Source organism: Grampus griseus, assembly GCF_964374135.1.
Source record: "Grampus griseus genome assembly, chromosome: 4".
NCBI lineage: Eukaryota > Metazoa > Chordata > Mammalia > Artiodactyla > Delphinidae > Grampus > Grampus griseus.
The window spans coordinates 125,217,953-125,241,682 of NC_138997.1; the positions used below are offsets into that span (position 1 = coordinate 125,217,953).

Below are 23,730 nucleotides of genomic sequence, written 5' to 3' on the forward strand. Positions count from 1 at the left end.
CATTTATGATAAGCCCACAGGTAACATGATACTCAACGGTGAAAAGCTCAAAGGTTTTCCTCTAAGATGAAAAACAAGACAAGGATGCCCACTCTTACCACTTTTATTAAACATAGTATTGGAGGTCCTAGCTAGAGGCAAGAAAAATAAATGAAAGGCATCCAAATTGGAATGAAAGAATTAAAACTATCTCTATTTGCAAATGACATATTACAAATAGAAAACCCTAAAGACTTAGATCTAATTTACAAATTCAGTAAAGTTGCAGGATACAAAATCAGCATACAAAAATCTGGTGCATTTATATACACTAATAAAGAACTATTGGGGCTTCCCTGATGGCACAGTGGTTAAGAATCTGCCTGCCAATGCAGGGGACACGGGTTCAAGCCCTGGTCTGGGAAGATCCCACATGCCGCAGAGCAACTAAGCCCACGCGTCACAACTACTGAGCCTGTGCTCTAGAGCCCACGAGCCACAACTACTGAGCCTGTGTTCTGCAACTACTGAAGCCCACATGCCTAGAGCCCATGCTCCACAACAAGAGAAGCCACCACAATGAGAAGCCCGCGCACTGCAACGAAGAGTAGCCCCTGCTCGCCACAACTAGAGAAAAGCCTGTGTGCAGCAACAAAGTCACAACACAGCCAAAAATAAAAATAAAATAAATTTTAAAAAAAAGAACTATCAGAAAGGGAAATTAAGAAAACAATCCCATTTACAATTGTATCAAAAAAGAATAAAATACCTAGGAAGAAATTATCCAAGAAGCTGAAAAACCTGTATGGTGAAAACTATAAGACGCTGATGAAAGAAACTGAAGATGACACAAATAAATGGAAAAACATTCCATTCTCATGGATTGGAAAAATTAATATTGTTTATATGTCCATACTACCCAAAGCAATCTACAGATTCAGTGCAATCCCTCTCAAATTTCCAATGGCATTTTTTTCAAAGAAATAGACAAACAATACTAAAATTTGTATGGAACAACAAAAGATCCCAAATACCCAAAGCAATCTTGAGAAAGAACAAAGTCAGAGGCATCATGCTTCTTGATTTCAAACTACACAATAAACTACAGTAGTCAAAACAGTATGGTACTGGCACAAAACAGACACACAGATCAATAGAATAGAGCAGGGAGCCCACAAATAAACCCACGCATGTATGGTCAATTAATTTATGATAAAAAAGCCAAGAATATACAATGGTTAGTCTCTCCAATAAAACTGGACAGCCACATGCAAAAAAATAAAGCTAGACCACTATCTCACACCATTCACAAAAATAAACTCAAAAAGGATTAAAGACTTGAACATAAGACTGGAAACCACAAAACTCCTAGTAGAAAACATAGGTGGTGAGCTCCTTGACTTTGGTCTTGGCAATGATTTTTTGAATTTGACACCAAAAGCAAAGGCAACAAAAGCAAAAATAAACAAGTGAGACTATATTCAACTAAAAAGTTTCTGCACAGGAAAGGAAACCATTAACAAAATGAAAAAGCAACCTATGGAAAGGGGAAAAAATTGCAAATAGTATATCTGATAAGGGGTTAATATCAAAATATATAAAGAGATCATAAAACTCAATATAAAAACCCCATACAATCTGATTTTTAAAATGGGAAGAAGATTTGAATACACATTTTCCCCAAAGAATGTATACAGATGGCCAACAGGTACATGAAAAAATGCTCAACATCACTAATCATCAAGGAAATACAAATCAAAACCACAATGAGATACTACTTCACATCTGATAACAGCTATTATTTAAAAGACAAGAAATAACAGGTGAATAGATATAGAGAACAAACGTATGGACACCAAGGGGGGATGGGGGGTTGGATGAATTGGGAGATTGGGATTAACATATATACACTAATATATAGAGAATAGATAACTAATGAGAACCTGCTGTATAGCACAGGGAACTCCACTTCACTGTACAGTAGAAACTAACACAACATTGTAAGACAACAATACCCCAATAAAAAAAAAAAAGAAAGAAAGAAAGAAATACCAGGTGAGGATGTGGAGAAAAAGGGAACTCCCATACACTGTTAGTGGGAATGTAAATTCCTTCACTGGTAATGGAAAACAGTATAGCGGTTCCACAAAAAATTAAACATAGAACTACCATACGATCCAGCATTTCCACCACTGGGTATTTATCTTAAGAAAATGAAAAAAGTAACTGTAAAAGATATCTGCACCCCCATGTTCACTGCAGCATTATTTACAATAGCCAAGACATGAAACAACCTAACTGTCCATCAATGGTGAAATGGATAAAGATGATATATATATATATATATATATATATATATACACACACACACACACATATATGTATATATACACACAACTGAATATTATTCACCCATAGAAAGAAGGAAATCTTGCCATTTGCAACAACATGGATCGACCTTGAGGGCATTATGCTAAGGGAAATAAGACAGAGAAATACAGATACTGTATGATCTCACTTACATATCGAATTTTTAAAAAATGAAGTCATAGGGCTTCCCTGGTGGTGCAGTGGTTGAGAGTCCGCCTGCCGATGCAGGGGACACGGGTTCGTGCCTCGGTCCGGGAAGATCTCACATTCCGCAGAGCAGCTAGGCCCGTGAGCCATGGCCGCAAGGCCTGCGCGTCCGGAGCCTGTGCCCCGCAACGGGAGAGGCCACAACAGTGAGAGGCCCGCGTACCGCAAAAAAAAAAAAATGAAGTCATAGATTCAGAGTACAGATGGGTGGTTGCCAGAGGCAAGGAGTGGGGATGTCAAAGGTACAAACTTCCAGTTATAAGTCCTGGGGATGTTATGCACAATATTTGCTAAGATAGTAGATCTTAAAAGTTCTTATCACAAACAAAATATTTATAACTGTATGTGGTGATGTTAACTACACTTGTTGTGGTGATCAACCTGCAATATATACATACACTAAATCATGTTTTTTTTTAATAAATTTATTTATTTTTGGCTGTGTTGGGTCTTCATTGCAGTGCACAGGCTTCTCATTGCGGTGGCTTCTCTTGTTGCTGAGCACAGGTTCTAGGCGCACAGGCTTCAGTAGTTATGGCTTGCAGGCTCAGGAGTTCTGGCACACGGGCTCTAGAGAGCAGGCTCAGTAGTTGTGGCACACGGGCTTAGTTGCTCCATGGCATGTGGGATCTTCCTGGACCAGGGCTTGAACCCGTGTCCCCTGCATTGGCAGGCGGATTCTTAACCACTGTGTCACCAGGGAAGCCCTAAATCACATGTTTTACAACTGAAACTAATATAATGTTATGTGTCAATTATATTTTAATAAAAAAGAAGAAATTTAACTGAGAAAACTTATTTAAAAAAATAAGAATACCACAGTAATAACTGCTTTAGGCAAAATGAAAATTAGTCAAACTCCAGGGTGAAACAGGATATTTACATAGCCTCAAATTATCTCCCTCAAAATATTTATTAACATGGTGGTTTTAACATATGTCTATAAACTGTGATACTCTTCTCTCCAGGAGATGTATCTCTATTTCCCTCCCCTTGTGTGTATGCTGGACTTCCTTCTAACAGAGTATAGAAAAGGGAAAATAGTAACTTCAGAGTGGAGAAACCTGACAGACACAACCTTAACAAGTCATCAAGGTTAACATCACCACTAATAGTTGCTGATATCATGTACTCCTTGATATGCCACAAGATGCGCACTTTACCTCCACAGTAGTCTTACCAAATATCCTTAACTCTTGTTTAAGCATGAGAAAACATTAGGCAAATGTAAATTGAGGGCCATTCTACAGAATATCCAACTGGTACTCTTCAAAAGGATCAAAGTCATAAAAAGGAAAGACTGAGAAACTACCATTTAAACCACAGAAGACGAAAGAGACATGACTGCTAAGTGCAATGGGGTATCCTGGGTTGAATCTGGACATTAATTAAAAACCTGGTGAAATCCGAATAAAGTATATAGTACAGTTAGTAGTTTTGTACCAATGTGAATTGCTTAGTTTTGATAAATGTACTATGCTATGTAAGATGTTAACACTAGGGGAAACTGGATGGAAGAATGGAAGAGTATAGAGGAACTCTATCTTTACAAGTGTTCTGTAAATCTAAAATTATTACAAAATAAAACATTATATACATATGCTTTATCTTTAAGAGTAATTTTTAACCATTCCTTTTACTTCTTTAGCTTCTATTTCCATTCCGTGTCCCTACTCAAACTGATCCTAATGTAATTATATAATTTTGTACTTAGAAGTTTTATTCACCATCTTTACCACACTTCTTGGCAACATTTGAACTTTTTAATCTCCTGTAAGCAAAAGTTTCTAAATATTAAAGGAAAAAAAACCTAGACTGAGTTATCATTACAGTTATCAACGAGCACTTGATCAAAACGTCATAATCAACACATTCTGATAACCACTAAAGAATATGCCGCTTTTATTGAAAATGCACTACTTAATGAGAGAAATGATGTTGTTTTTTCTCCCAATTAACCCATGTATTTGTGGACGGATATTACTTCTTGCTATAATGAGGTAGCACACCATCAATTCTGTTATTTTTTCTATTTTTTTAAAAGTGATTTAACCCTTGAGAAGCCTTTCCCACGTAAAGAAGTAGAGGGTCATTTAAATTTTTTTATAACAATCTCACTCAATTCCATGAGTTACATGCCAAATCTTGTTTAGTAAAATACTAGTTAAAATATTTTCAGCGGTCTCTCAGCAACACCTCTATCAGAGCCTCCTTCAATTTTCACAAGAGCCAAGAACTGAGGACAGGCACACTGGGTTTGCCATACCTGTTTTCAGGACTGTTCCTGGCTTGGCCCCATGTGAAGCTTCTGCAAGAATCCAGGGTGTTTTTTTTTCCTGTAAACAATAAAGACACCGTGAGGCCAAACCCTGTCCACAGGGACCTTCTCAGAGTATAACTGGGGACAAAGCGAAGGCTTTCCTTGAAACTACCCACACACACACGCACAGGGCTGCCTCCAAGGACCCTAGATAAGGAGACCCCATTCCAGTGCTCTGTCAGGATCGAGTGGGTAGGGGACAGGTGTGCGTAGAGGGTGTCGAGCAGGGGAGCGAAGGGGCCGAACTGCTCAACGTTACCGGCGTGCTCCAGCAGTCAAGGCGGCCAAGAGGCCTGGATACCCACCCTCGGAAAGCTGGGAACACAACCCGCGGCCTTAAACGTGCGCGACGTTCTGCGGCATCCCGACACTTGGCGACGCAAGCCGTGGAGCGCGGCGGGCACGCGTAGGCGCAGGCGCGGGGGGCGGTAGCTTGAGCCTAGGAGACGGTTGGTGACTGGTTGAGGCAGAGCGCGGGGGCGTCAGTCCCTGGCCTGCAGGGACGCCGTGAGGCAGCCATTAGAAAGACGCAGCCCTGGCCGTGTGGTTGTCAGGCCAGGCGGTTTGAAGTGAGAGGTTGAGGCAGGGAGGAAGAAGCCACGGCGTCGGCGGCAGCCGGCCGGCGAGCACCCGGCCTGCGGCTCCGTCAGAGCTGCCCGCCGGCAGGGTCTGGCCAGCAGGGCAAGAAGGACAATTTTGGTGAGTGGATGTTAGGCTGGGACTCGGGAGGCCGCCAACGGGCGGGCCGATGCGGGTCTCAAATGTATTCTTTTTGTTGTTGTTGTTTTTCCTGACACCCGAGGAAGGGCTTTTCACCACGGACCACTTCGTCCCTTCTTTCCTTTTTGTAGTAGTGCTTTGGGGGAGGGATTTAGGAGAGAGAGTTTTGTCACCCGTAAAACTGTAGGCACAGAGCAGCCGTGACATCAGTTAGAGGTTTAGCGCTTGTCATGTGTGTGTAAAGGCCGCTTATGGGAATGTGGTTGGTTTTTATTTCAGAGTATTTTTAGTTTACGTAATACTTTTTTTTTTTTGTCTTCTGCCAACTTTCTTACAATTTGTAGGTGAGAAAATGTCTGGCCACGATGACTGGTTTCAGGGTTCTCGGGTCCCTAGCTTTGCCCAGATGCTGAAAAAGAACTTGGCAGTTCAGCCATCAGCCCAGACGGTAACCACACCCACAGGATGTTCCTCGGAAAGTTACAGCCTGTCGAACATGACATCCAGGGTTACTCAAGTGACGGGTACAAACTCTTTTACATTTGTACTAACGCCAACGTTCTTTAAGATTCTGAGATGGCCAGTTAGTTTTGTTGAGCCCCCGGTTTAAATGTTTCCTGGATATATATCCATTTACCTGTGGCCATGTCCCGGCTGAAACTTGGATTTGACTCCCAGCACAGTAGAAGTCCTTCCCTTGGCTACTGACTTAATTGTTCTTTACCACTTGGGTGTACAACCACTTCCAGTGTGTCTTGCCTTTTTGAGGTGAGGCTGTGTCATCCCCTTCAGGAGAGAGGACTGGATTTATACTGGTTTCTATTCCACGTATCACTCAGTAGAGTGTTAAGTGTAAAGCAGGGACAGACACACTAAAAATTTGATTGAATTCAACGTGAAAGGTAATATGAAATAGTGAATGGGAAGTAGAAACTAGGTTCTAGTCCCAAATCTGTCTTAATACATTTTAGGCCTTAATGACATCATGGATAAAACTGGCTTAGGGAGCCTCTGAAGACCTTGACATCGCTGAAATTCTAGGATTCTTTGATATCACTTAATTATATGACAATGATAGTACTTTGCAAAATAGTACTCTAAAAGATATATACAGTAACAGGTTACACTTCTTTAGTAGTAGAAACTCATTGTTAATGAAAAACACATGTGACTAAATGTGTCTGGAACACCTTCCATTTTAGGAAAGCGTTTGGTGCTTTTGCTTGTCTTATTATTCTTTTTAATTTAACCAAGTTGACAAGCGTAAACATTTATTTTTAGGTAATTTTCCAGAACCATCGCTCTCCAAAGGTCTTTCACCTATTTCAAATCCTCTCCTTCCTCCAAAAAAAATACCTAAGGAATTTATAATGAAATACAAGCATGGAGAGATAAATCCGGTATCAGCCTTGCACCAGTTTGCGCAAATGCAGCGGGTTCAGTTTGACCTTAAGGAAACAGTAACAACAGGCAAGTGTGAAGTTGTATCTGGTTGTTCCAGTACTAGAAAATATTTTCCTATTGAAAACAGTATATAAGTGGTACAAAATTTGATTATCTTATTTATTTGCCTAATGTCGGGGTTAGATAATTGCTAGTATGTCTTCACAAGGGTACTTCAGAAATTTTTATGTTCATACTTCTTTAGCCTTTTGAGCCTCTAAATTTACTCATACAAAAGTTCTAAAATACTAAATTTTAATTTTTTGTGTATGGCTAGTTTAAATCTCATCAGCCTTGTAGATTATTTTCAATTGTAAGTACTTCTTATAGCATAAATATACTTCTGTAGGGATGTTGAATATTTGGACTCTGATGATTTTATGGGTATTCTGTGATGATGATGCCTAATGAAAATTATAGTCAAATTTGGCTTCTGAAATTTATATTTCAGAACCTAATTTTTATAAAGTATAAGGGAAAATAGCAGTTACCTGATTGATTCTCTGTCTGCAGACTTGTCTTTGACTAAATTTCTCCATTCTCTCTTAAACTGTCCCCTGCCAGAAGAATCTGTTAGCATATTGGGCCTGTGGAAGGCTACAGGAGTACAGATTAGTAAAAGATGTAAAGAAGTTTGTGATTTCTTAACCTTATGACTAGTGATTAGGAAAATTAACAGGTGACAAAAATAGGGTCTTAATAATAAAGTGAAGTTTTCCTAGGTTCTATCACTGTAGGTTGGATAACTTCATATGATCAATACTATGGACTGAATTTCTGTGTAATTAGCTTTCTGCCATTCTTCTCAGACTGCCCTTGGAAAATGTAAACTATTGGTCACAGTACGAAGAAAACTTATCAGGGCAACTCTTCGTTGAACAAAGCAAAAACTCAAAAACACAATCCAGTGATTGTTAATGGTGTTCATTTTATGTGCATAGTACTAGCTGAATAATCTAATTCAGTAGATTTGGTAGAAAAACCAGAGTGTCAATATTTTTTAACAAGCTCTTTAGTATGGATTTAGATGATGATCAAGTTTGAGAACCTGGGGTAGAAACAGGATGAAGCTTAAAGCCTCAGCACTCTGACACAGAGTACTTATTAACAAATTTGACGCATAATATCTCACAAATAAGAATCATCTGGGCCACTTGTTAAAAATATAAAATAGGCTCAGGTTTACTAGATTTGGATTGGAACCCAGGTGATCATGAAGGAAGGAATTTGGGAAACTGAGGTCATAGATGTTAGGAGGAAGACAGTTTACCCTGATGCAGTCTGGAGTTGCTTCTAAATTCTTGATGTACATCTTAAAGAAAAACCCAGAAGTTAATGGAATATGTAAGAAGACAAGATAATACAATAATAATGAGGCTTATGTGGAGTGACACTGTATGTAGCCATTTGTAACCAGAGTGGAGACTTAAGTTTCTTAAAGGCCTCCTATAGTCTGAATACCAAGTAAAACTTGAACCAGAAAAATCTTTGGCTTGTAAATTTAGAAGATGGTTCCATTTCATTTTTCATCAGGCAAATATGAACTAGGTAAATGTAACTGTGTAAAGGTAATTTTTCCGGGAATTTTGGGTGACTGGACAGTTCAGTTCTTTAGCATATCTTTTCTCATTATTATTTACGGTTTGGTTTTCCTTGTAAATCCCCCACACACACCGTAAGGCTGTGATGGGTTGGATTGCTTATTGTGACTCCCTGATAGAAACATAAGATTTCTTCAAAGGGATTCCTTCTGTTCCGGAGCTTATAAGAGTATCAGGGCACTCGGAGTGTAGGAGTTGTTCAACTTCATTGGTATTGAAGTTCGAAAGAAGAGACATGTTGCCAGAGGCTCCACATCTTCCCTCTCATTGATCATTAGATAGATATTGGGATGCTTACCATTGCCAGGAATTATACAAGGCACTGTCACTCTGTGTGTGATGTGTACTCTAAGCTGGCCCTATTGTTCATGCTGAATCTGGAGCCAAACTGGCTGCTTGAAGGATTCCTCAGAACTAGTTCAGGGGCCCACTCCACTTTACTTTTAACCTGTATTGGCTCTGCAGAATAACTGGTAGGCTGAGATAGTTTTCTACAGTTGTACTGGGATGTTTTTCTATGTAACAGACATCTTTTGCAAGATCATATTGTGAAGTATTACAGCATTCATTCTGAGTTATTTTTCAAGGTAATGTTATGGGACCATATTTTGCTTTTTGTGCTGTGGTGGATGGTATTCAATACAAGACTGGACTGGGACAAAATAAAAAGGAGTCTAGATCCAATGCAGCAAAATTAGCTCTTGATGAGCTTCTACAATTGGATGAAACTGAACCAAGAATTTCAGAAACATCAGGTACATATTCTTGATTATAAAGTAGTGTTTATAAAGTGTATCATTTTCCAGAAAGTGTCACCTGAAAGATTTATGTTAATGAAGAGTTACTTGGCAACTACAAGATAGAAGTAGCAGGATTTGAATACTTTTCTTCTGTTGCTGATTGCTGACTTATTTAATAGTAGTTAAAATGCTCTTGTATATTTCAACACCAAAGATGTAAACATGTTGCTGAACTGTCTGATAACTTGTCAGATTGTAGATGGGTTTGAGTCCTGAAACTTAGCTTTCTCTGTAATTTATTGGATTCTTATTATGAACTTAACACTGTGCACTTAATATGTAGAGGTTATTAATGCAATTTTTGTGAAGTTTGCCTATGTTAAATTCAGTAATGGTAGGGTTACTTGAGAAAATAAGGGCCTAAGGTAGCATAGCAAATAGGTTGAGAGTGTAAAGTCCAGAATTAGATTGCTCAGGATTGAGTATTGACCCTGGACAAGACAAGTTGTTTGCTTCCTAAACCTAAGTTTCATCATTTGAAAAATGGAGACAAGGATAGATACCTACTATGGCTGTCATTAGGATTCAGTAAATAATGGATGCAAAGCTTATAACCAGTGCCTGGTGAACAGTAACATAATCAAATGACAGTGGTTCTTATTAAACATTAATCAATTTGAGGAATATATATGTTAGCATAGTAACCAGTTTTTGTCAATATTTCATTCATGTTAGATTACATTTTGGTTTAGCTGTAAATGAGGCAACTTTAGTAAATAAAAACATTTAAATTTGATTTAAACAGTGACAATAAATTCTAGTTAAATTCAAATCACCTTATGACTGGGCTTTTTTTGTTTGTTTATAACCTATTAATTTTAATATTTCTTTTGTAATACTTAAGGTCATTTTGTTCTTTCTCTAAGTTCAGTTCTTATTCTATATATTTTAATTTTTCTGTTGTTTAATTAAAACCATTATTGTTTTGATGTGTAGTCTTTCTCATTGTTTTCAAAATACTGATAGTTTGGATTAAATAAGTACTTAGGAAAGTATTTTGTTAATTTTCATATTTCTGTTCACTATTTTTTAGATTTATTAATTAATTTTTTAGGGCTGGGTATGATAATTTTGGTGTCTTATCCATGCTGGCAGTTTATCAATGGAAATTCTTTATATGTGATTATTTTATAAGCTATCAACCCACCTAGGTATGTCCCCAGCAATATTTTCCCCGTTTCTTTCCAACCGTCACATGCATTCAAATCAATAAATCTATGTTTTGAGGATGTACTATGGTAAATACTAGGACTGTGATAACTTCCAGGGACTGTGGTAAATACTAGGAGTCTAGAATCAAGTAAGACCCATTCTGTACCCTCAAGGAACTAAAATACTTTGTTGAAATCAAGTTAAAATATATCTACAGAATTTCCCACGCATCTAATTTAATTATCAGAAAATGATATTTATGATTGGCTTCTCATGAAAAATGCATTTCCCCTGAGGGTTTTCAAAATGTTTATCTAGGGCTAGCAAATCTTTTGCCCTGTGGGCCACAATTTTTAGTTTCTAAACATTTATCTTTTCCCTTTTTTGTGAAAATTAAAGTAGCATTTTCCCATCTGCACTGATGCCACTTTTATATTCACCATTGTTTTCTCAAAAAGTGCCAATAGTTCCTTAATGATGACTAAGAGTTCTTTAATAAAAGGTTTTCTCTTGGCATAGAGCCTGGAAATAATTCAATTAGGTCATCTTTTCCCTTATAATGAACTACATTTTCTTCTTTAAAATGTTTGTCCTAGACAACTGAGCTTAACTATTTATTTTTCTTGTGAAGAGATATGGAAGATAAGTATTGAGTATTTATTTCTTTTCTTTGCTGTTAATGTTATATTTGTTTTTCTAGTCTCCTCCCTATTTATAATGTAAAATTTTAAAAACTAATTTTTTCAAAATTCTGAACTCATCAGAATTATCTTTCATGTATATCTTCTTTCATATATTGTACATGGTGTTTTTAAAAGTATATTCTTAGTTTTTTGTTAACCATATAAATACTTTTTTGCTCTGACTCTTTTCAAGAGCAGTATGCTTAATGATATTATGCTAGGTTTTAAAAATCTAACACTTTTTGACACAGTGATTTAAGAATCTGGCTCTGTGTTTATTTTAGTTCAATACCCCTTAAAAAATCATTTAATAATGTAAAAGTAACGTAAACTTTTTGTAATGCATGTATTTAAAACATAAAAATGACCAAGTTAACCATTTTAAATGTACAGTTCAGTAGTGTTAAGTACATTCACTTTTTTGTGCATCCAATATCCATAACTGTTCATCTTGCAAAACTGAAATTCTATACTCATTAAACAGTTACTCGCATTCCCCCCTCCACCAAGCCCATGGCAGTTACCATTCTACTTTCTGTCTATATTAATTTGACTTCTCTAGGTACCTCATTTAAGTAGAATCATACAGTATGTGTCTCTTTTGTGACTGGATTATTTCAGTTAGCCAGTTTATCCATGTTGTGGCATGTGTCAGAATTTCCTTCCTTTTTAAGGCTGAATAATAATTCTATTATATGTGTATACCACATATTGTTTATCCGTTCTTCTGTTGATGGGCATTTGGGTTGCTTCTGCTTTTGACTATTGTAAATAATGCTGCTATGAACATGGGTGTACAAATATCTCTTTGACACCCTGCTTTCAATTGTTCAGGTTTTATACCCAGCAGTGGAATTGCTGGATCATATGGTAATTTTGTATTTAATTTTTTTGAAGAACTGCTGTATTGTTTACCATAATGGCTGCACCCTTTTACATTCCACCCACAGTGCACAAGGGTTCCAATTTTTTGACATCCTTGTCAACACTTGCTATTCTTCATTTTTTTGATAGTAGCCATCCTAATGGGTGTGATATCATGTCTCATTGTGATTTTGATTTGCTTTCCCTAATTATCAGTGATGTTGAGCATTTTTTTCATGTGCTTATTGCCCACTTGTATATCTTCTTTAGAGAAATGTCATACTCATGTCCTTTGCCCATTTTTGAATTGGGTTGTTTGGTTTTCTTTTGAGTTTTAGGAGTCCTCTGTATATTCCAGATAACAATCCCTTATCAGATATGTGATTTGCAAATATTTGCCCCTCTTTTGTGATTTGCATTTTTACTCTGTTAATAGTGGCCTTTGAGTCACAGAAGTTTTCAATTTTGAAAAAGTCCAGTTTGCCTATTTTTTTTGTTTCCTGTGCCTTTCATCAGATTCAAGAAATCATTGCCAAGTCCAATGTCATGAAGCTTTCTGCCCATGTTTTCTTCTAAAGGTTTTATAGTTTTAGCTCTTACGTTTGGGTCTTTGATCCATATTGTGTTAATTTTTGTATATAGGGTTATCTGAGGGTCCAACTTCATTCTTTTGCATGTGGATATCATGTTTTTCCAGCATAATCTGTAGAAAAGACTGTCCTTTCCCCTATTGAATGGTATTGACACCTTTGTTGAGAATCATTTGACCACCTTTGTAAGGATTTATTTCTGCACTTTCTATTCTATTTCATAGGTCTATAAGTGTCTGTCTTTATGCCATTGCCACACTGTTTTGATTAATGTAACTTTTGTAAATTAAGTTTTGAATTCAGGAAGTGTGAGTCCTCCAACTTTGTTCATCTTTTTCAAGATTACTCTGTATATGGTGTTTCAAAATGCAGACCAACTTGTACAGTCACATTCTCTTATTTATTGAAAGCATTTGTGCTTGATAAACAGGATTTAATATCTTTAGTTTTCATTTCACTTGATCCTCACTGAGTAGATGGAAAAAATCCATCTTTCTCTGAGTTTTTAAAGTTCTGCTTATTTAAAGTCCAGAGTGTATATATCTAACTATAGTCAACATTTACTTAATTAATGTGAACCCCAAGATGACATTGTCAGTCTTTCTTTGCTAATTTCTGTGTTACAACCAGTTTCTCATTTTTACTCAAAATGAGGTCCAGAGTAGCAGTTCTATTTTCTTCCTTTGTCTTTATGAATGATTTCTTGAGAGATATTGAGTACTTTAGTTGAACCTTTGCTCCTGGACCCTTCTCATTTAAGCTTTCCTGATCTTTTATCCCTTTAGTTTAGTGTCATGTTCTTTTCTTGTTCTTCCTGGATTTCCCAACTTGGGAACCAAATTGGAAAGCTATTGCAAAGAATGGGACTAAAAGCTTAGAAAACTTTGAATGAAGTATTCCCCTACAAACTACTCTGATAAAATAGTATTAAAATGGTAATTTTTTACTTACTTTTTGGTAGAATATTAAGTTTAAATGTTTTACCTAGTATTATTGTAAATATAAAATTGTTCATAAGCATTTAGAACAGGGTTTCATTTTTACCGGTTTTCAGAATGTTGAATCTATTACAAAGCAAGCTATGTAGTAGCATAAGAATAGGGCACCCAGAAAGGTATTTGGTGTTTGTAGAATTGATTTCAATATAGGAAAGACATTTAGCAAGGCTGAGCTAATGGATAGTAGATGGCCTAGAGTTGGCAGAAGTATACAGAAAAGATAATCATTCTTGGATTGCTGTTTTATTACAGAGTAGTATGATACCTGCTCTTTGGAACATTTGATGTTTCATTTTTCCTTATGTTTTTGTTTTATTTACAGGTCCCCCTCCTATCCCTGCAGAACCTATTGTTTCACCTGAACCAGTATATGTTTCAAAAGTACATTATGGAAGGAAAGTCCTTTATGATAATTTTTTTTTTTTTTAAGAAGATATTTGAGGGTAGGAATTTATTAATTAATTTATTTTTGCTGTGTTGGGTCTTCGTTTCTGTGCGAGGGCTTTCTCTAGTTGTGGCAAGCGGGGGCCACTCTTCATCGTGGCACGTGGGCCTCTCACTGTTGCGGCCTCTTTTGTTGGGGAGCACAGGCTCCAGACGTGCAGGCTCAGTAGTTGTGGCTCACAGGCCTAGTTGCTCCGCGGCATGCGGGATCCTCCCAGACCAGGGCTCGAACCCGTGTCCCCTGCATTAGCAGGCAGATTCTCAACCACTGTGCCACCAGGGAAGCCCCTATGATAATTTTTAAAGAAGATTAACCCAATTAAAAATTATAACAGCATATAATTAAAATATGCATAGGTATGAAAATGTACATTAGAATTTTATTATTCAAACCTGTCACACTTCAACAAAGATGAGTATTTCCTTCCATACTCTGCTAAAAATTAGAGAGATAATAAAATTGGAGAGGAACTATTGAAGAAGTGGTTTTTTTCCTGTAAAGAGACGGCTTATCAATATCATATAACTGCTTTTTTGAGAACTCTTTGCTTCGGTGGGCCGGTCATTAATGAAATCCAGTGGCTTTCTGGTGCTTGATGGTTGGGGTATTCATTTCAAGTAATCTATTCACTTTCTTTTAATGTTAGTTATTTGTCACTCAAGCCCAAAGAAAACTATAACTGCAATTGAAATTACTAGTTATGTGACCTAGGACCAGTTACTTCTCTGTACACCTTAATTTCTCTGTCTATAAAATAGCTACAACAATAATTACCTCATAGGGTTATTGTGAGGATTAAATTAATTTATGCATTTTAAAAAAAACTTGATCAGTGCCTGGCACACAGTAGGTGCTCACTAAATAGTAACTACCATTATTTTAACATTTTATTATATTCAACATTATGTAGATTATTGTATACTTTTCCCATTAGATTGTGAATCCCCTGAAAGGCAGAAAATTATCCTTAATTTCTACATTGCCTACATAATAGTAACACTTCAGACTTTAGAGTGTTTGTGCAACTAAAGTGAAGAACAGCGTTTCTTTCTTTGTCTTTTCCAGGTCTGAGGATTAGGATTTATGCCTTTTCAGGTTTGGTTTTCCATTGTCTTTCTGAGACAGAAAAAAAGCTGCATTTGTGTGCTTGTTTGGAGTAAAACGACCAGACCAGGGAAAATAGGCACATTCAAAAGGCAAAGTCTACCAATAGTTAAATATAGTCAGTCAGAGATAGTCATTTACCCTAATGGTCATAAGAATTGATGAACAGAAGGACAGTGAGTGGTCAGTCCAACAGCAATGATTTCTTAATATGAGAAGGGACTCTAGTCTTTCTTTTCAGCCTCTGTGGACATTTTTAATGAATAGTTAAAAAGAATCCCGGGTTGGCAAATAATATAAACTACTGTTACCCTGAGAAAACACATCAATCTATGGGGAAGAAAGAGTATGTGGTTAACGGTATGTTTAAAGAAATACATGAGTAGAGTCAGGTTTGGTAGGCTCAGGTAAGGAGTTAAAAAGTTAAAACTTGACAGTTTTCTTTTAGTTGGGAAATGGAGAACAGACATCATTATCAGGCTTATAGGTAAACACGGGTGTTGAATGTTATCACTTTTGAAGAAAAAAAGATTTGGGATACATAAAAATCTCCTGAACAGGTCCTGCTGGGCTAGTTATGGAGGGTATCACCATTTCACAGCCTGTCTACTTCGCCATATTTTTACTGGAGTGTATCTTCATTTAATATAGTGATACTTTGGCTCTGAAGATAGGTTCAGGTTACTTATGATACTAAAGATCACTTGAAATTAGCAACTGGAAATCAAAGAACCGGTGTTAATTAGCATCATGTATGTCATGTTTTTGTGTCATCCTTCACTTCCAATAGTTTGTGAGAACATTTTATTTCCTCAGCAACCAGCGCACATGTATAGGAAAAATAGTATTGCACTTGCTCCTTATTCCTTCATATGCATGCTAGTAAGAGATACATTTAGTAACTAAGATTTGATTATATTCACAACATTTGTTATTTCCTTCAACACCAGTTAAGATCAAGAGCTATATCAGTACGTTGTTAACTTCCAAACATCCTTTATGATATTCAGGTGCAACGTTTTTAATATGCAGCAAAATATTCTCTTGCCACACACATAATTCTTGATCTGTCAGTACTGATTGCAGTGTATTTTTCTATTCTATATCATTGCACAAAATAATTGTTAACTGTATAGGACATGATTAAATAAATTACAGTGCATTCATTGTATGGAACCATTAAGAAGAAGGAGGGTAGCACTACCTCTGAATGATGCCCAAGACCAAGTGCAGTAAGTCCCTTACATACAAACGAGTTCCATTCTGAGAGCGTGTTTGTAAGTCCAGTTTGTTCATAAGTCCAACAAAGTTAGCCTAGGTAGCCAAATAACACAATCGGCTATATAGTACTGTACTGTAATAGGTTTATAATACTTTTCACACAAATAATACATAAAAAACAAACACAAAAAATAATTTTTTTTTTTTTTCTCGGTACGCAGGCCTCTCACTGTTGTGGCCTCTCCCGTTGCGGAGCACAGGCTCTGGACGCTCAGGCTCAGCAGCCATGGCTCATGGGACCAGCCGCTCCGCGGCATGTGGGATCCTCCCGGACCGGGGCACGAACCCACGTCCCCAGCATCGGCAGGCGGACTCTCAACCAGAGTGCCACCAGGGAAGCCCCAACACTTTTAATCTTACAGTACAGTACCTTGAAAAGTACAGTAGTATCAGCTACATCACCGCTGCTTTTACACTTGCTTCCAGACATCCTAGGCTTGAAATAAATATACTGTACTACTGTATACAGTATTGTACAGTAAAGTACACAAAAGCACAACCACTTGTAGAGGATGCACACACGTGACAGTGTAATGACAGACACATGAACTAACTTACATGATTGGACATATGAACGTACCTTTGCATCTTTGAAAGTTCACAACTTGAAGGTTCTTATGTAGAGAACTTACTGTAAATGCAAAGTGGATTTTAGCATGCCCCAGTTTTTATTTTTTAATTAGTGTATGTTTAGATGTATATTTTGTTTATCAAAATATCCATACTGGTAATAGTGGTTGCATTTGGAGAGGGAGACTTATGAATGTACATCTCTTATATTGCTGTTTCAGTGGGAAAAAAACGTTTAACTTTATACTATCATCAAATGAATATGCTTCTCCTGTATCATAAGCTTTTGGTAATAAGCTGAGCCAAGTTGTTGAGTACTTCTCAGTCATAGTTTTACTGCATAAACACGAAAAGCTAATTTTTACACCACATGATGGTTTTACTAATTTAAATGAAATATATGCTAGCATGCAATTATAATAATTTGCACCTTCTCATTGTATGCTTTGTGGTTAGATAAAAGAATATAGCAAGTAGTTCATTCTTCTGATTGTGTTTATGATGTTCTTTAACTCTTTTTGATGTGACTTTACATGTTTTTGCTAAGAGAGCATTAACAATATTAACAAAGAAAAATTCAAGTTTAACAAATATAAGTAAAAACTTGTAAATGGCCTTACTGAAATGAGCTGTCTTAGCTGAGACTACTAATATTAAATTTTTATCATTTATGTGCCTTTTTAATTATTAAGCAGGTAAAAAGAATTTCTGTGAAAAATATAGTTATACAGTTCATATATATGCAAGGTATGAGAGCAAAATTGTTTCATTTACTTTTTTCCTCTGAGGATATAGTGGACTGCGAACCACTTGATAGACTACTTAGCAACTATCATGCAACTAACAAGAACTATCAGTGTTTAGTAAACAACTAAACTTTGAGAAATACTATATTAAGTGATTCTGCAACCTCTCATTCTCTAGAATAATGATTCTTCCCTGGGGATGTACAAGCATACATACACAAAGCAACAGATGGCCAGGGCCCTATCTCAGAACCTCAAGTCTTTCATTTTTTTAAAAAGGTCCATGGGTGACTTTTGATGTCTGTTCTTGGTTATAACTGTTCTATGGTAATCCTGATTACTTCAGACTATCTCCTTTCAAAGTTTGGGACTTTTTTTTTTAGTGCGAACGTGGAACTATATCAAGAGTCTAAGTGTTTAGTGCTTTGCAGTGGTTGTCAGTGGGACAAATACTTAGGAGTATATTTTGATTGTCACAGTGATTGGGGAAGACTGCTGGCATTCATTGAGATGTTGCTTGTCAGGCAATGTGGGACAATCCCATACAACAGAGAATTGTCTTGTGTCCTGTATGACTTTTGAATGTTTTATCAATTATAAATTAGTAATCCTCTAATATGTAATACTTATACATCTTTTTACAAGAATCCAAAAAGCTCAATAGCTTGTGTTCTTTTAGAATGGAATACTTTAAAATCAATCATGACATAAATTATAAATTTGCTTACATATCTCTATAAATTAATTCATTCAATTGAAAGGTTATAAGAGGAATAATAGAGACCTCTGGGAGAAAGCACAGTGTTCTTCAAATTCATATTGCATTTGATTTTTTTTTTCTAGAAGGGAGACATATTCAGTTTGCAAAGATTTCACAGATCGTTAAAGGAACATTTTATCAACTAATTTCTAATCATTCAGAGTATCTGAAATGTAGCAACTCATTAGCTGCTTTTATAATTGAAAGAGGTAAGTGCAAGTACTTGGGATGTGTTCATTTGTACAAAAGCTATTAAGTAACTTAATGATCTGAACTACGCTATGGTAATATTTTAATTAACTATCTTTGCCCCTGTTGACAGTGGTGCTGCATTGATTTGAAGTGGCCCTTTCTAGTAGGTGTGGGTCATTAAACACAAAGATTCTCAAAGGTAGAGATAAAGTATACTGAATAGGAACCAATAGAGAACTGCAGAATGGTAAAATAACCTAATATTTTAATCAGTAACTGTGTTGGAGTCACTACCATCTTGAAATCTAACCCCATTATAACAAATATTGAGAGAGACTCTATAAAAATTAACATTTTCTTCACTTTCAAATAATAAAAGATTAAAGTGAAAAATCATGAATCTGTGTTTTTTCCTGTGAATATTTTGATGTGATTCCAATTACATTTTATCTTTTATTTATCCTGTAATGTTCTAGATTGATCATTAATTAAACATTTGAATTTTATATTCATCTCTGAATATTATAGATGATACAAAAACAATTTGATATTTGGTTCTTATTCTTAAGGATTTTTTGTGACCTAGGTGGGGAGAAGATATATATGATTTTTCAAGGGTCAACTTTAGTTTGAAATCATGGAGCATGATACCTCCATGCTTTATCATTCTGTCTCAAGATCACTTTGGCTATTTGGGTGTTTTTGTGTTTCCATACAAATTGTACAATTATTTGTTCCAGTTCTGTGAAAAATGTTGTTGATACTTTGATAAGGATTGCATTGAGTCTGTGGATTGCCTTGGGTAGTATGGCCATTTTAAGAATATTACTTCTTCCAGTCCTTGAGCATGGTGTATCTTTCCATTTATTTGTTGTCAACTTCAGTTCCTTCATTAACGTCTTACAGTTTTCTAAGTATGTCTTTTACCTCCTTGGTTAGATTTATTCCTATGTATTTTATTCTTTCTGATGCAATTTTAAATGGGATTGCTTTTTTAATTTGTGTTTTTGATAGTTCATTATTAGTGTATAGAAATGCAACAGATTTCTATACATTAATTTTGTATCATGCAACTTTACTGAATTCACTTATTAGTTGTAATAGTTTTTTGGTGGAGTCTTTAAGGATTTCTGTATATAGCATGTCATCTGCAAACAGTGACAGTTTTACTTCTTCTGATCCAATTTGTTTTCCTTTTATTTCTTTTTCTTGTCTGATTACTGTGGCTAGGGCTTCCAATGCTATGTTGAATAAAAGTAGGGAGGGTGGGTATCCTTATCTTATTCCTCTGATATAAGAAGAAATACTTTCAGCTTTTCACCATTGAGTATGATGTTGGCTGTGGGTTTGTCACTTATGGCCTTTGATGTTGAGGTATGTTCTGTTGCTACCCACTTTGTTGAGAGTTTTTTTTTTAATCATAAATGGATGTTGAATTTTGCTGAAAGCTTTTTCTGCATCTATTGAGATGATCATATGCTTTTTAATTTTCAGTTTGTTAATGTGGTGTGTCATATTGATTGATTTGTGGATATTAAACCATCCTAGCATCCCCGGAATAAATCCCACTTGATTATGGTGTATGATCCTTCTTTTAATGTATTGTTGAATTTGGTTTGCTAATATTTTGCTGAAGATTTTTTTGCATCTGTGTTTAGGCATATTTGTCTGTAATTTTCTTTTTTTGTGGTATCTTTGTCTGGTTTTGGTGTCAGGGTAACGCTGGCCTTATAGAATGAGTTTGGAAGTGACCCCTCCTCTTCAATTTTTGGAATAGTTTGAGAAGAATAGGTATTAACTCTTCTCTAAATGTTTGGTGGAAGTCACCTGTGAAGCCATCTGGTCCTGGACTTTTGTATGTTGGGAGTTTTTTAATTACTGATTCAATTTCATTACTAGTAATTGGTCTGTTCATATTTTCTGTTTCTTCCTGGTTCAGTCTTGGGAGATTGTATGTTTCTAGGAATTTATCTGTTTCTTATAGGTTGTTAATTTTATTGGCATATAATTGTTCAGAGTAATCTCTTATGATTCTTGGTATTTCTGTGGTGTCAGTTGTAACTTCCCTTTTTTCATCTCCAATTTTATTTACGTGGGCCTTCTCTCTTTTTCTTGATGTATCTGGCTAAAGGTTTATCAATTTTGTTTCTTTTCGGAGAACAAACTTAGTTTCATTGATCTTTTCTATTGTTTTTTTTTATTCTCTATTTCATTTATTTCTGCTCTGATCTTTCTGATTTCTTTTCTTCTAACTTTAGGTTTTGGCTATATCTATTTTTCTTGTTCTTTGAGGTGTAAGATTAGATGATTGATTTGAGATTTTTCTTGTTTCCTGAAGTAGACTTGTTTTTTTCTAATTTTTTTAGAAGTTTTATAGCTTATTTTATTTATTAATTGATTGATTGATTGCTGCATTGGGTCTTTGTTGCTGCATGCCAGCCCTCTCTAGTTGCGTCGAGTGGGGGCTACTCTTCATTGTGGTGTGTGGGCTTCTCATTGCAGTGGCTTCTCTTATTGCGGAGCCTGGACTTTAGGTGTGCGGGCGTCAGTAGTTGTGGCATGTGGGCTCAGTGGTTCTGGCTCACGGGCTCTAGAGTTCAGGCTCAGTAGTTGTGGCACACAGGCTTAGTTGCTGTATGGCATGTGGGATCTTCCCAGACCAGGGCTCAAACCAGTGTCCCCTGCATTGGCAGGCAGATTCTCAACCACTGCACCACCAGGGAAGCCCTGAAGTAGACTTGTTTTAATTTCCTTCTTACATCTGCTTTTGCTACATCCCATAGGTTTGGGGTCATTGTGCTTGCAGTTTCATTTGTGTCCAGGTATTTTTTTATTTCCTTTTTGATTTCTTCAGTGATCCATTGATTGTTTAGTAACATGTTGTTTAGACTCCACCTGTTTGTGCTTTTTTGTGCTTTTGTTTCTTGTGATTGATTTCCACTTTCATAGGGTTGTGGTCGGAAAAGATGCCTTATATGATTTCAGTATTCTTAAATTTATTGAGACTTATTTTATGGCATAGGATGTGACCAGTCCTGGAGAATGTTCCACGTGCCCTTGAAAAGAATGTGTATTCTGCTGTTTTGGATGAAATGTTCCATATATGTTTAATTCCATCTGGTCTGATGTGTCATCCAAAACCGGCATTTTCTAATTGATTTTGTGTCTGGATGGTCTGGCCATTGATGTAAGTGGGGTGTAGTCCCCTACTATTACTGTATTATTGTCAGTTTCTCCTGTTACATTTATTAATATTTGCTTTATATATCTAGGTGCTCCTATGTTGAGTGCTTTACATTTACAAATGTTATATATACTTTTAGGATCGATCCCTTTATCATTGTGTAGTGTGCTCTTTTGTCTTTTTACTGTCTTTGTTTTAAAGTCTGTTTTGTCTGATAATAAGTATTGCTACTCCAGCTTTCTTTTCATTCTGTTTTCATGGAATACCTTTGTCCCCTTCACTTTCAATCTGTGTGTCTTTAGATCTGAAGTGAGTCTCTTGTAGGTAGTATATATGTGGATCTTGTTTTCTTCTATGTTTTGGTTTTTTTTTTTGCGGTACATGGGCATCTCACTGTTGTGGCCTCTCCCGTTGCAGAGCACAGGCTCCGGACTTGCAGGCTTAGTGGCCATGGCTCACAGGCCCAGCCGCTCCGCGGCATGTGGGATCTTCCCGGACCGGGGCATGAACCCGTGTTCCCTAGCATCGGCAGGCGGACTCTCAACCACTGCGCCACCAGGGAAGCCCGGATCTTGTTTTCTTATTCAGACACTTTATGTCTTTTGATTGGAGCTTTTAGTTCATTTACATTTAAAGTAATTATTGATAGATATATACTTATTACCATTTTGTTAACTTGTTTTCAGATTATTTTTGTAGTTCTTATTTGTCCCTTCTTTTGCTCTCTTCCCTTGTGATTTGATGACTGTCTTTAGTGGTTGTGTTTGGATTCCTTTCCCTTTTTTGTGTGTGTATCTGTATTATCGGGTTTTTTATATACATGTATGTGTGTGTGTATATATATATATATATATATATATATGGGTGAGTATTTTAAGTTGATGATCTCTGAAGTTCAGATGCATTCTAATCACCCTGTATTTTTACTCCCCCCAAAGGTTAATGTATTTTACATCTTTTTGGCATGTGTATCCCTTAACTACTTGTTGTGGCTATAGATGATTTTACTGCTTTTGTTTTTTAACCTTCCTACTAATTTTATAAGTGGCTGATCTGTCAACTTTACTGTATGTTTGCCTTTACCAGTGAAATTTTTCCTTTCGTAATTTTCATATTTCTAATTGTGATCTTTTCTGTTTAGAGCAGTCCCTTTAACATTTCTTGTAAAGCTGATTTTTTGGTGCTGAACTCTTTTAGTTTTTGCTTATCTGTAAAATGTTTGTCTTTCCTTCAAATCTAAATGATAACCTGGTCAGGTAGAGTATCCTCTACCGTAGGTTTTTTCCTTCCATGTAGGTTCTTTTCCTTTCATTGCTTTGAATATATTGTGCCACTCCCTTCTGGCCTACAAAGTTTCTGCTGAAAAGTCAGCTAAAAGTCTTATAGGAGTTCCCTTGTATGTAACTAGTTGCCCTTCTCTTTCTGCTATTCTCTTGCTTTATCTTTAATATTTTCCTTATTAATTATAATGTGTCTTGGTTTGAACCTCTTTCAGTTCACCTTTTTGAGACTGTGTGACTCCTGGACCTGGATTTCTATTTTCTTCCCCAGGTTAGAGAAGTTTTTAGCTACTATTTCTTCAAATAAGTTCTCTGCCCCTTTCTGTCTCTCTTCTCCTTCTGGGACCCCTATAATGCACATGTTAGTATGCTTGGTATTGTTTCAGAGGTGTCTTAAACTATCCTCATTTTTTAAGTTCTTTTTTTTTCTCTTTAGCTTAG

General features: G+C 36.4%; 1 protein-coding gene across 2 annotated transcripts in view; it reads left to right on the plus strand.

Moving 5' to 3' along the window:
* Window positions 1-5,948: 5,948 nt before the first annotated feature.
* Window positions 5,949-23,730, plus strand: part of ADAD1 (adenosine deaminase domain containing 1) — a gene marked incomplete at both ends in the record, with an annotated part of 44,996 nt that continues 27,214 nt past the window's right edge. Inside the window, 5 exons of one of the 2 annotated variants that reach the window (XM_082653266.1) lie at window positions 5,949-6,120; window positions 6,878-7,072; window positions 9,228-9,395; window positions 14,050-14,118; window positions 18,717-18,842. In XM_082653266.1, coding sequence (XP_082509392.1) covers window positions 5,949-6,120; window positions 6,878-7,072; window positions 9,228-9,395; window positions 14,050-14,118; window positions 18,717-18,842 — 730 coding nt within the window. The remainder of the gene's footprint in view (window positions 6,121-6,877; window positions 7,073-9,227; window positions 9,396-14,049; window positions 14,119-18,716; window positions 18,843-23,730) is intronic. The other variant, XM_082653267.1, reaches the window with a different exon arrangement.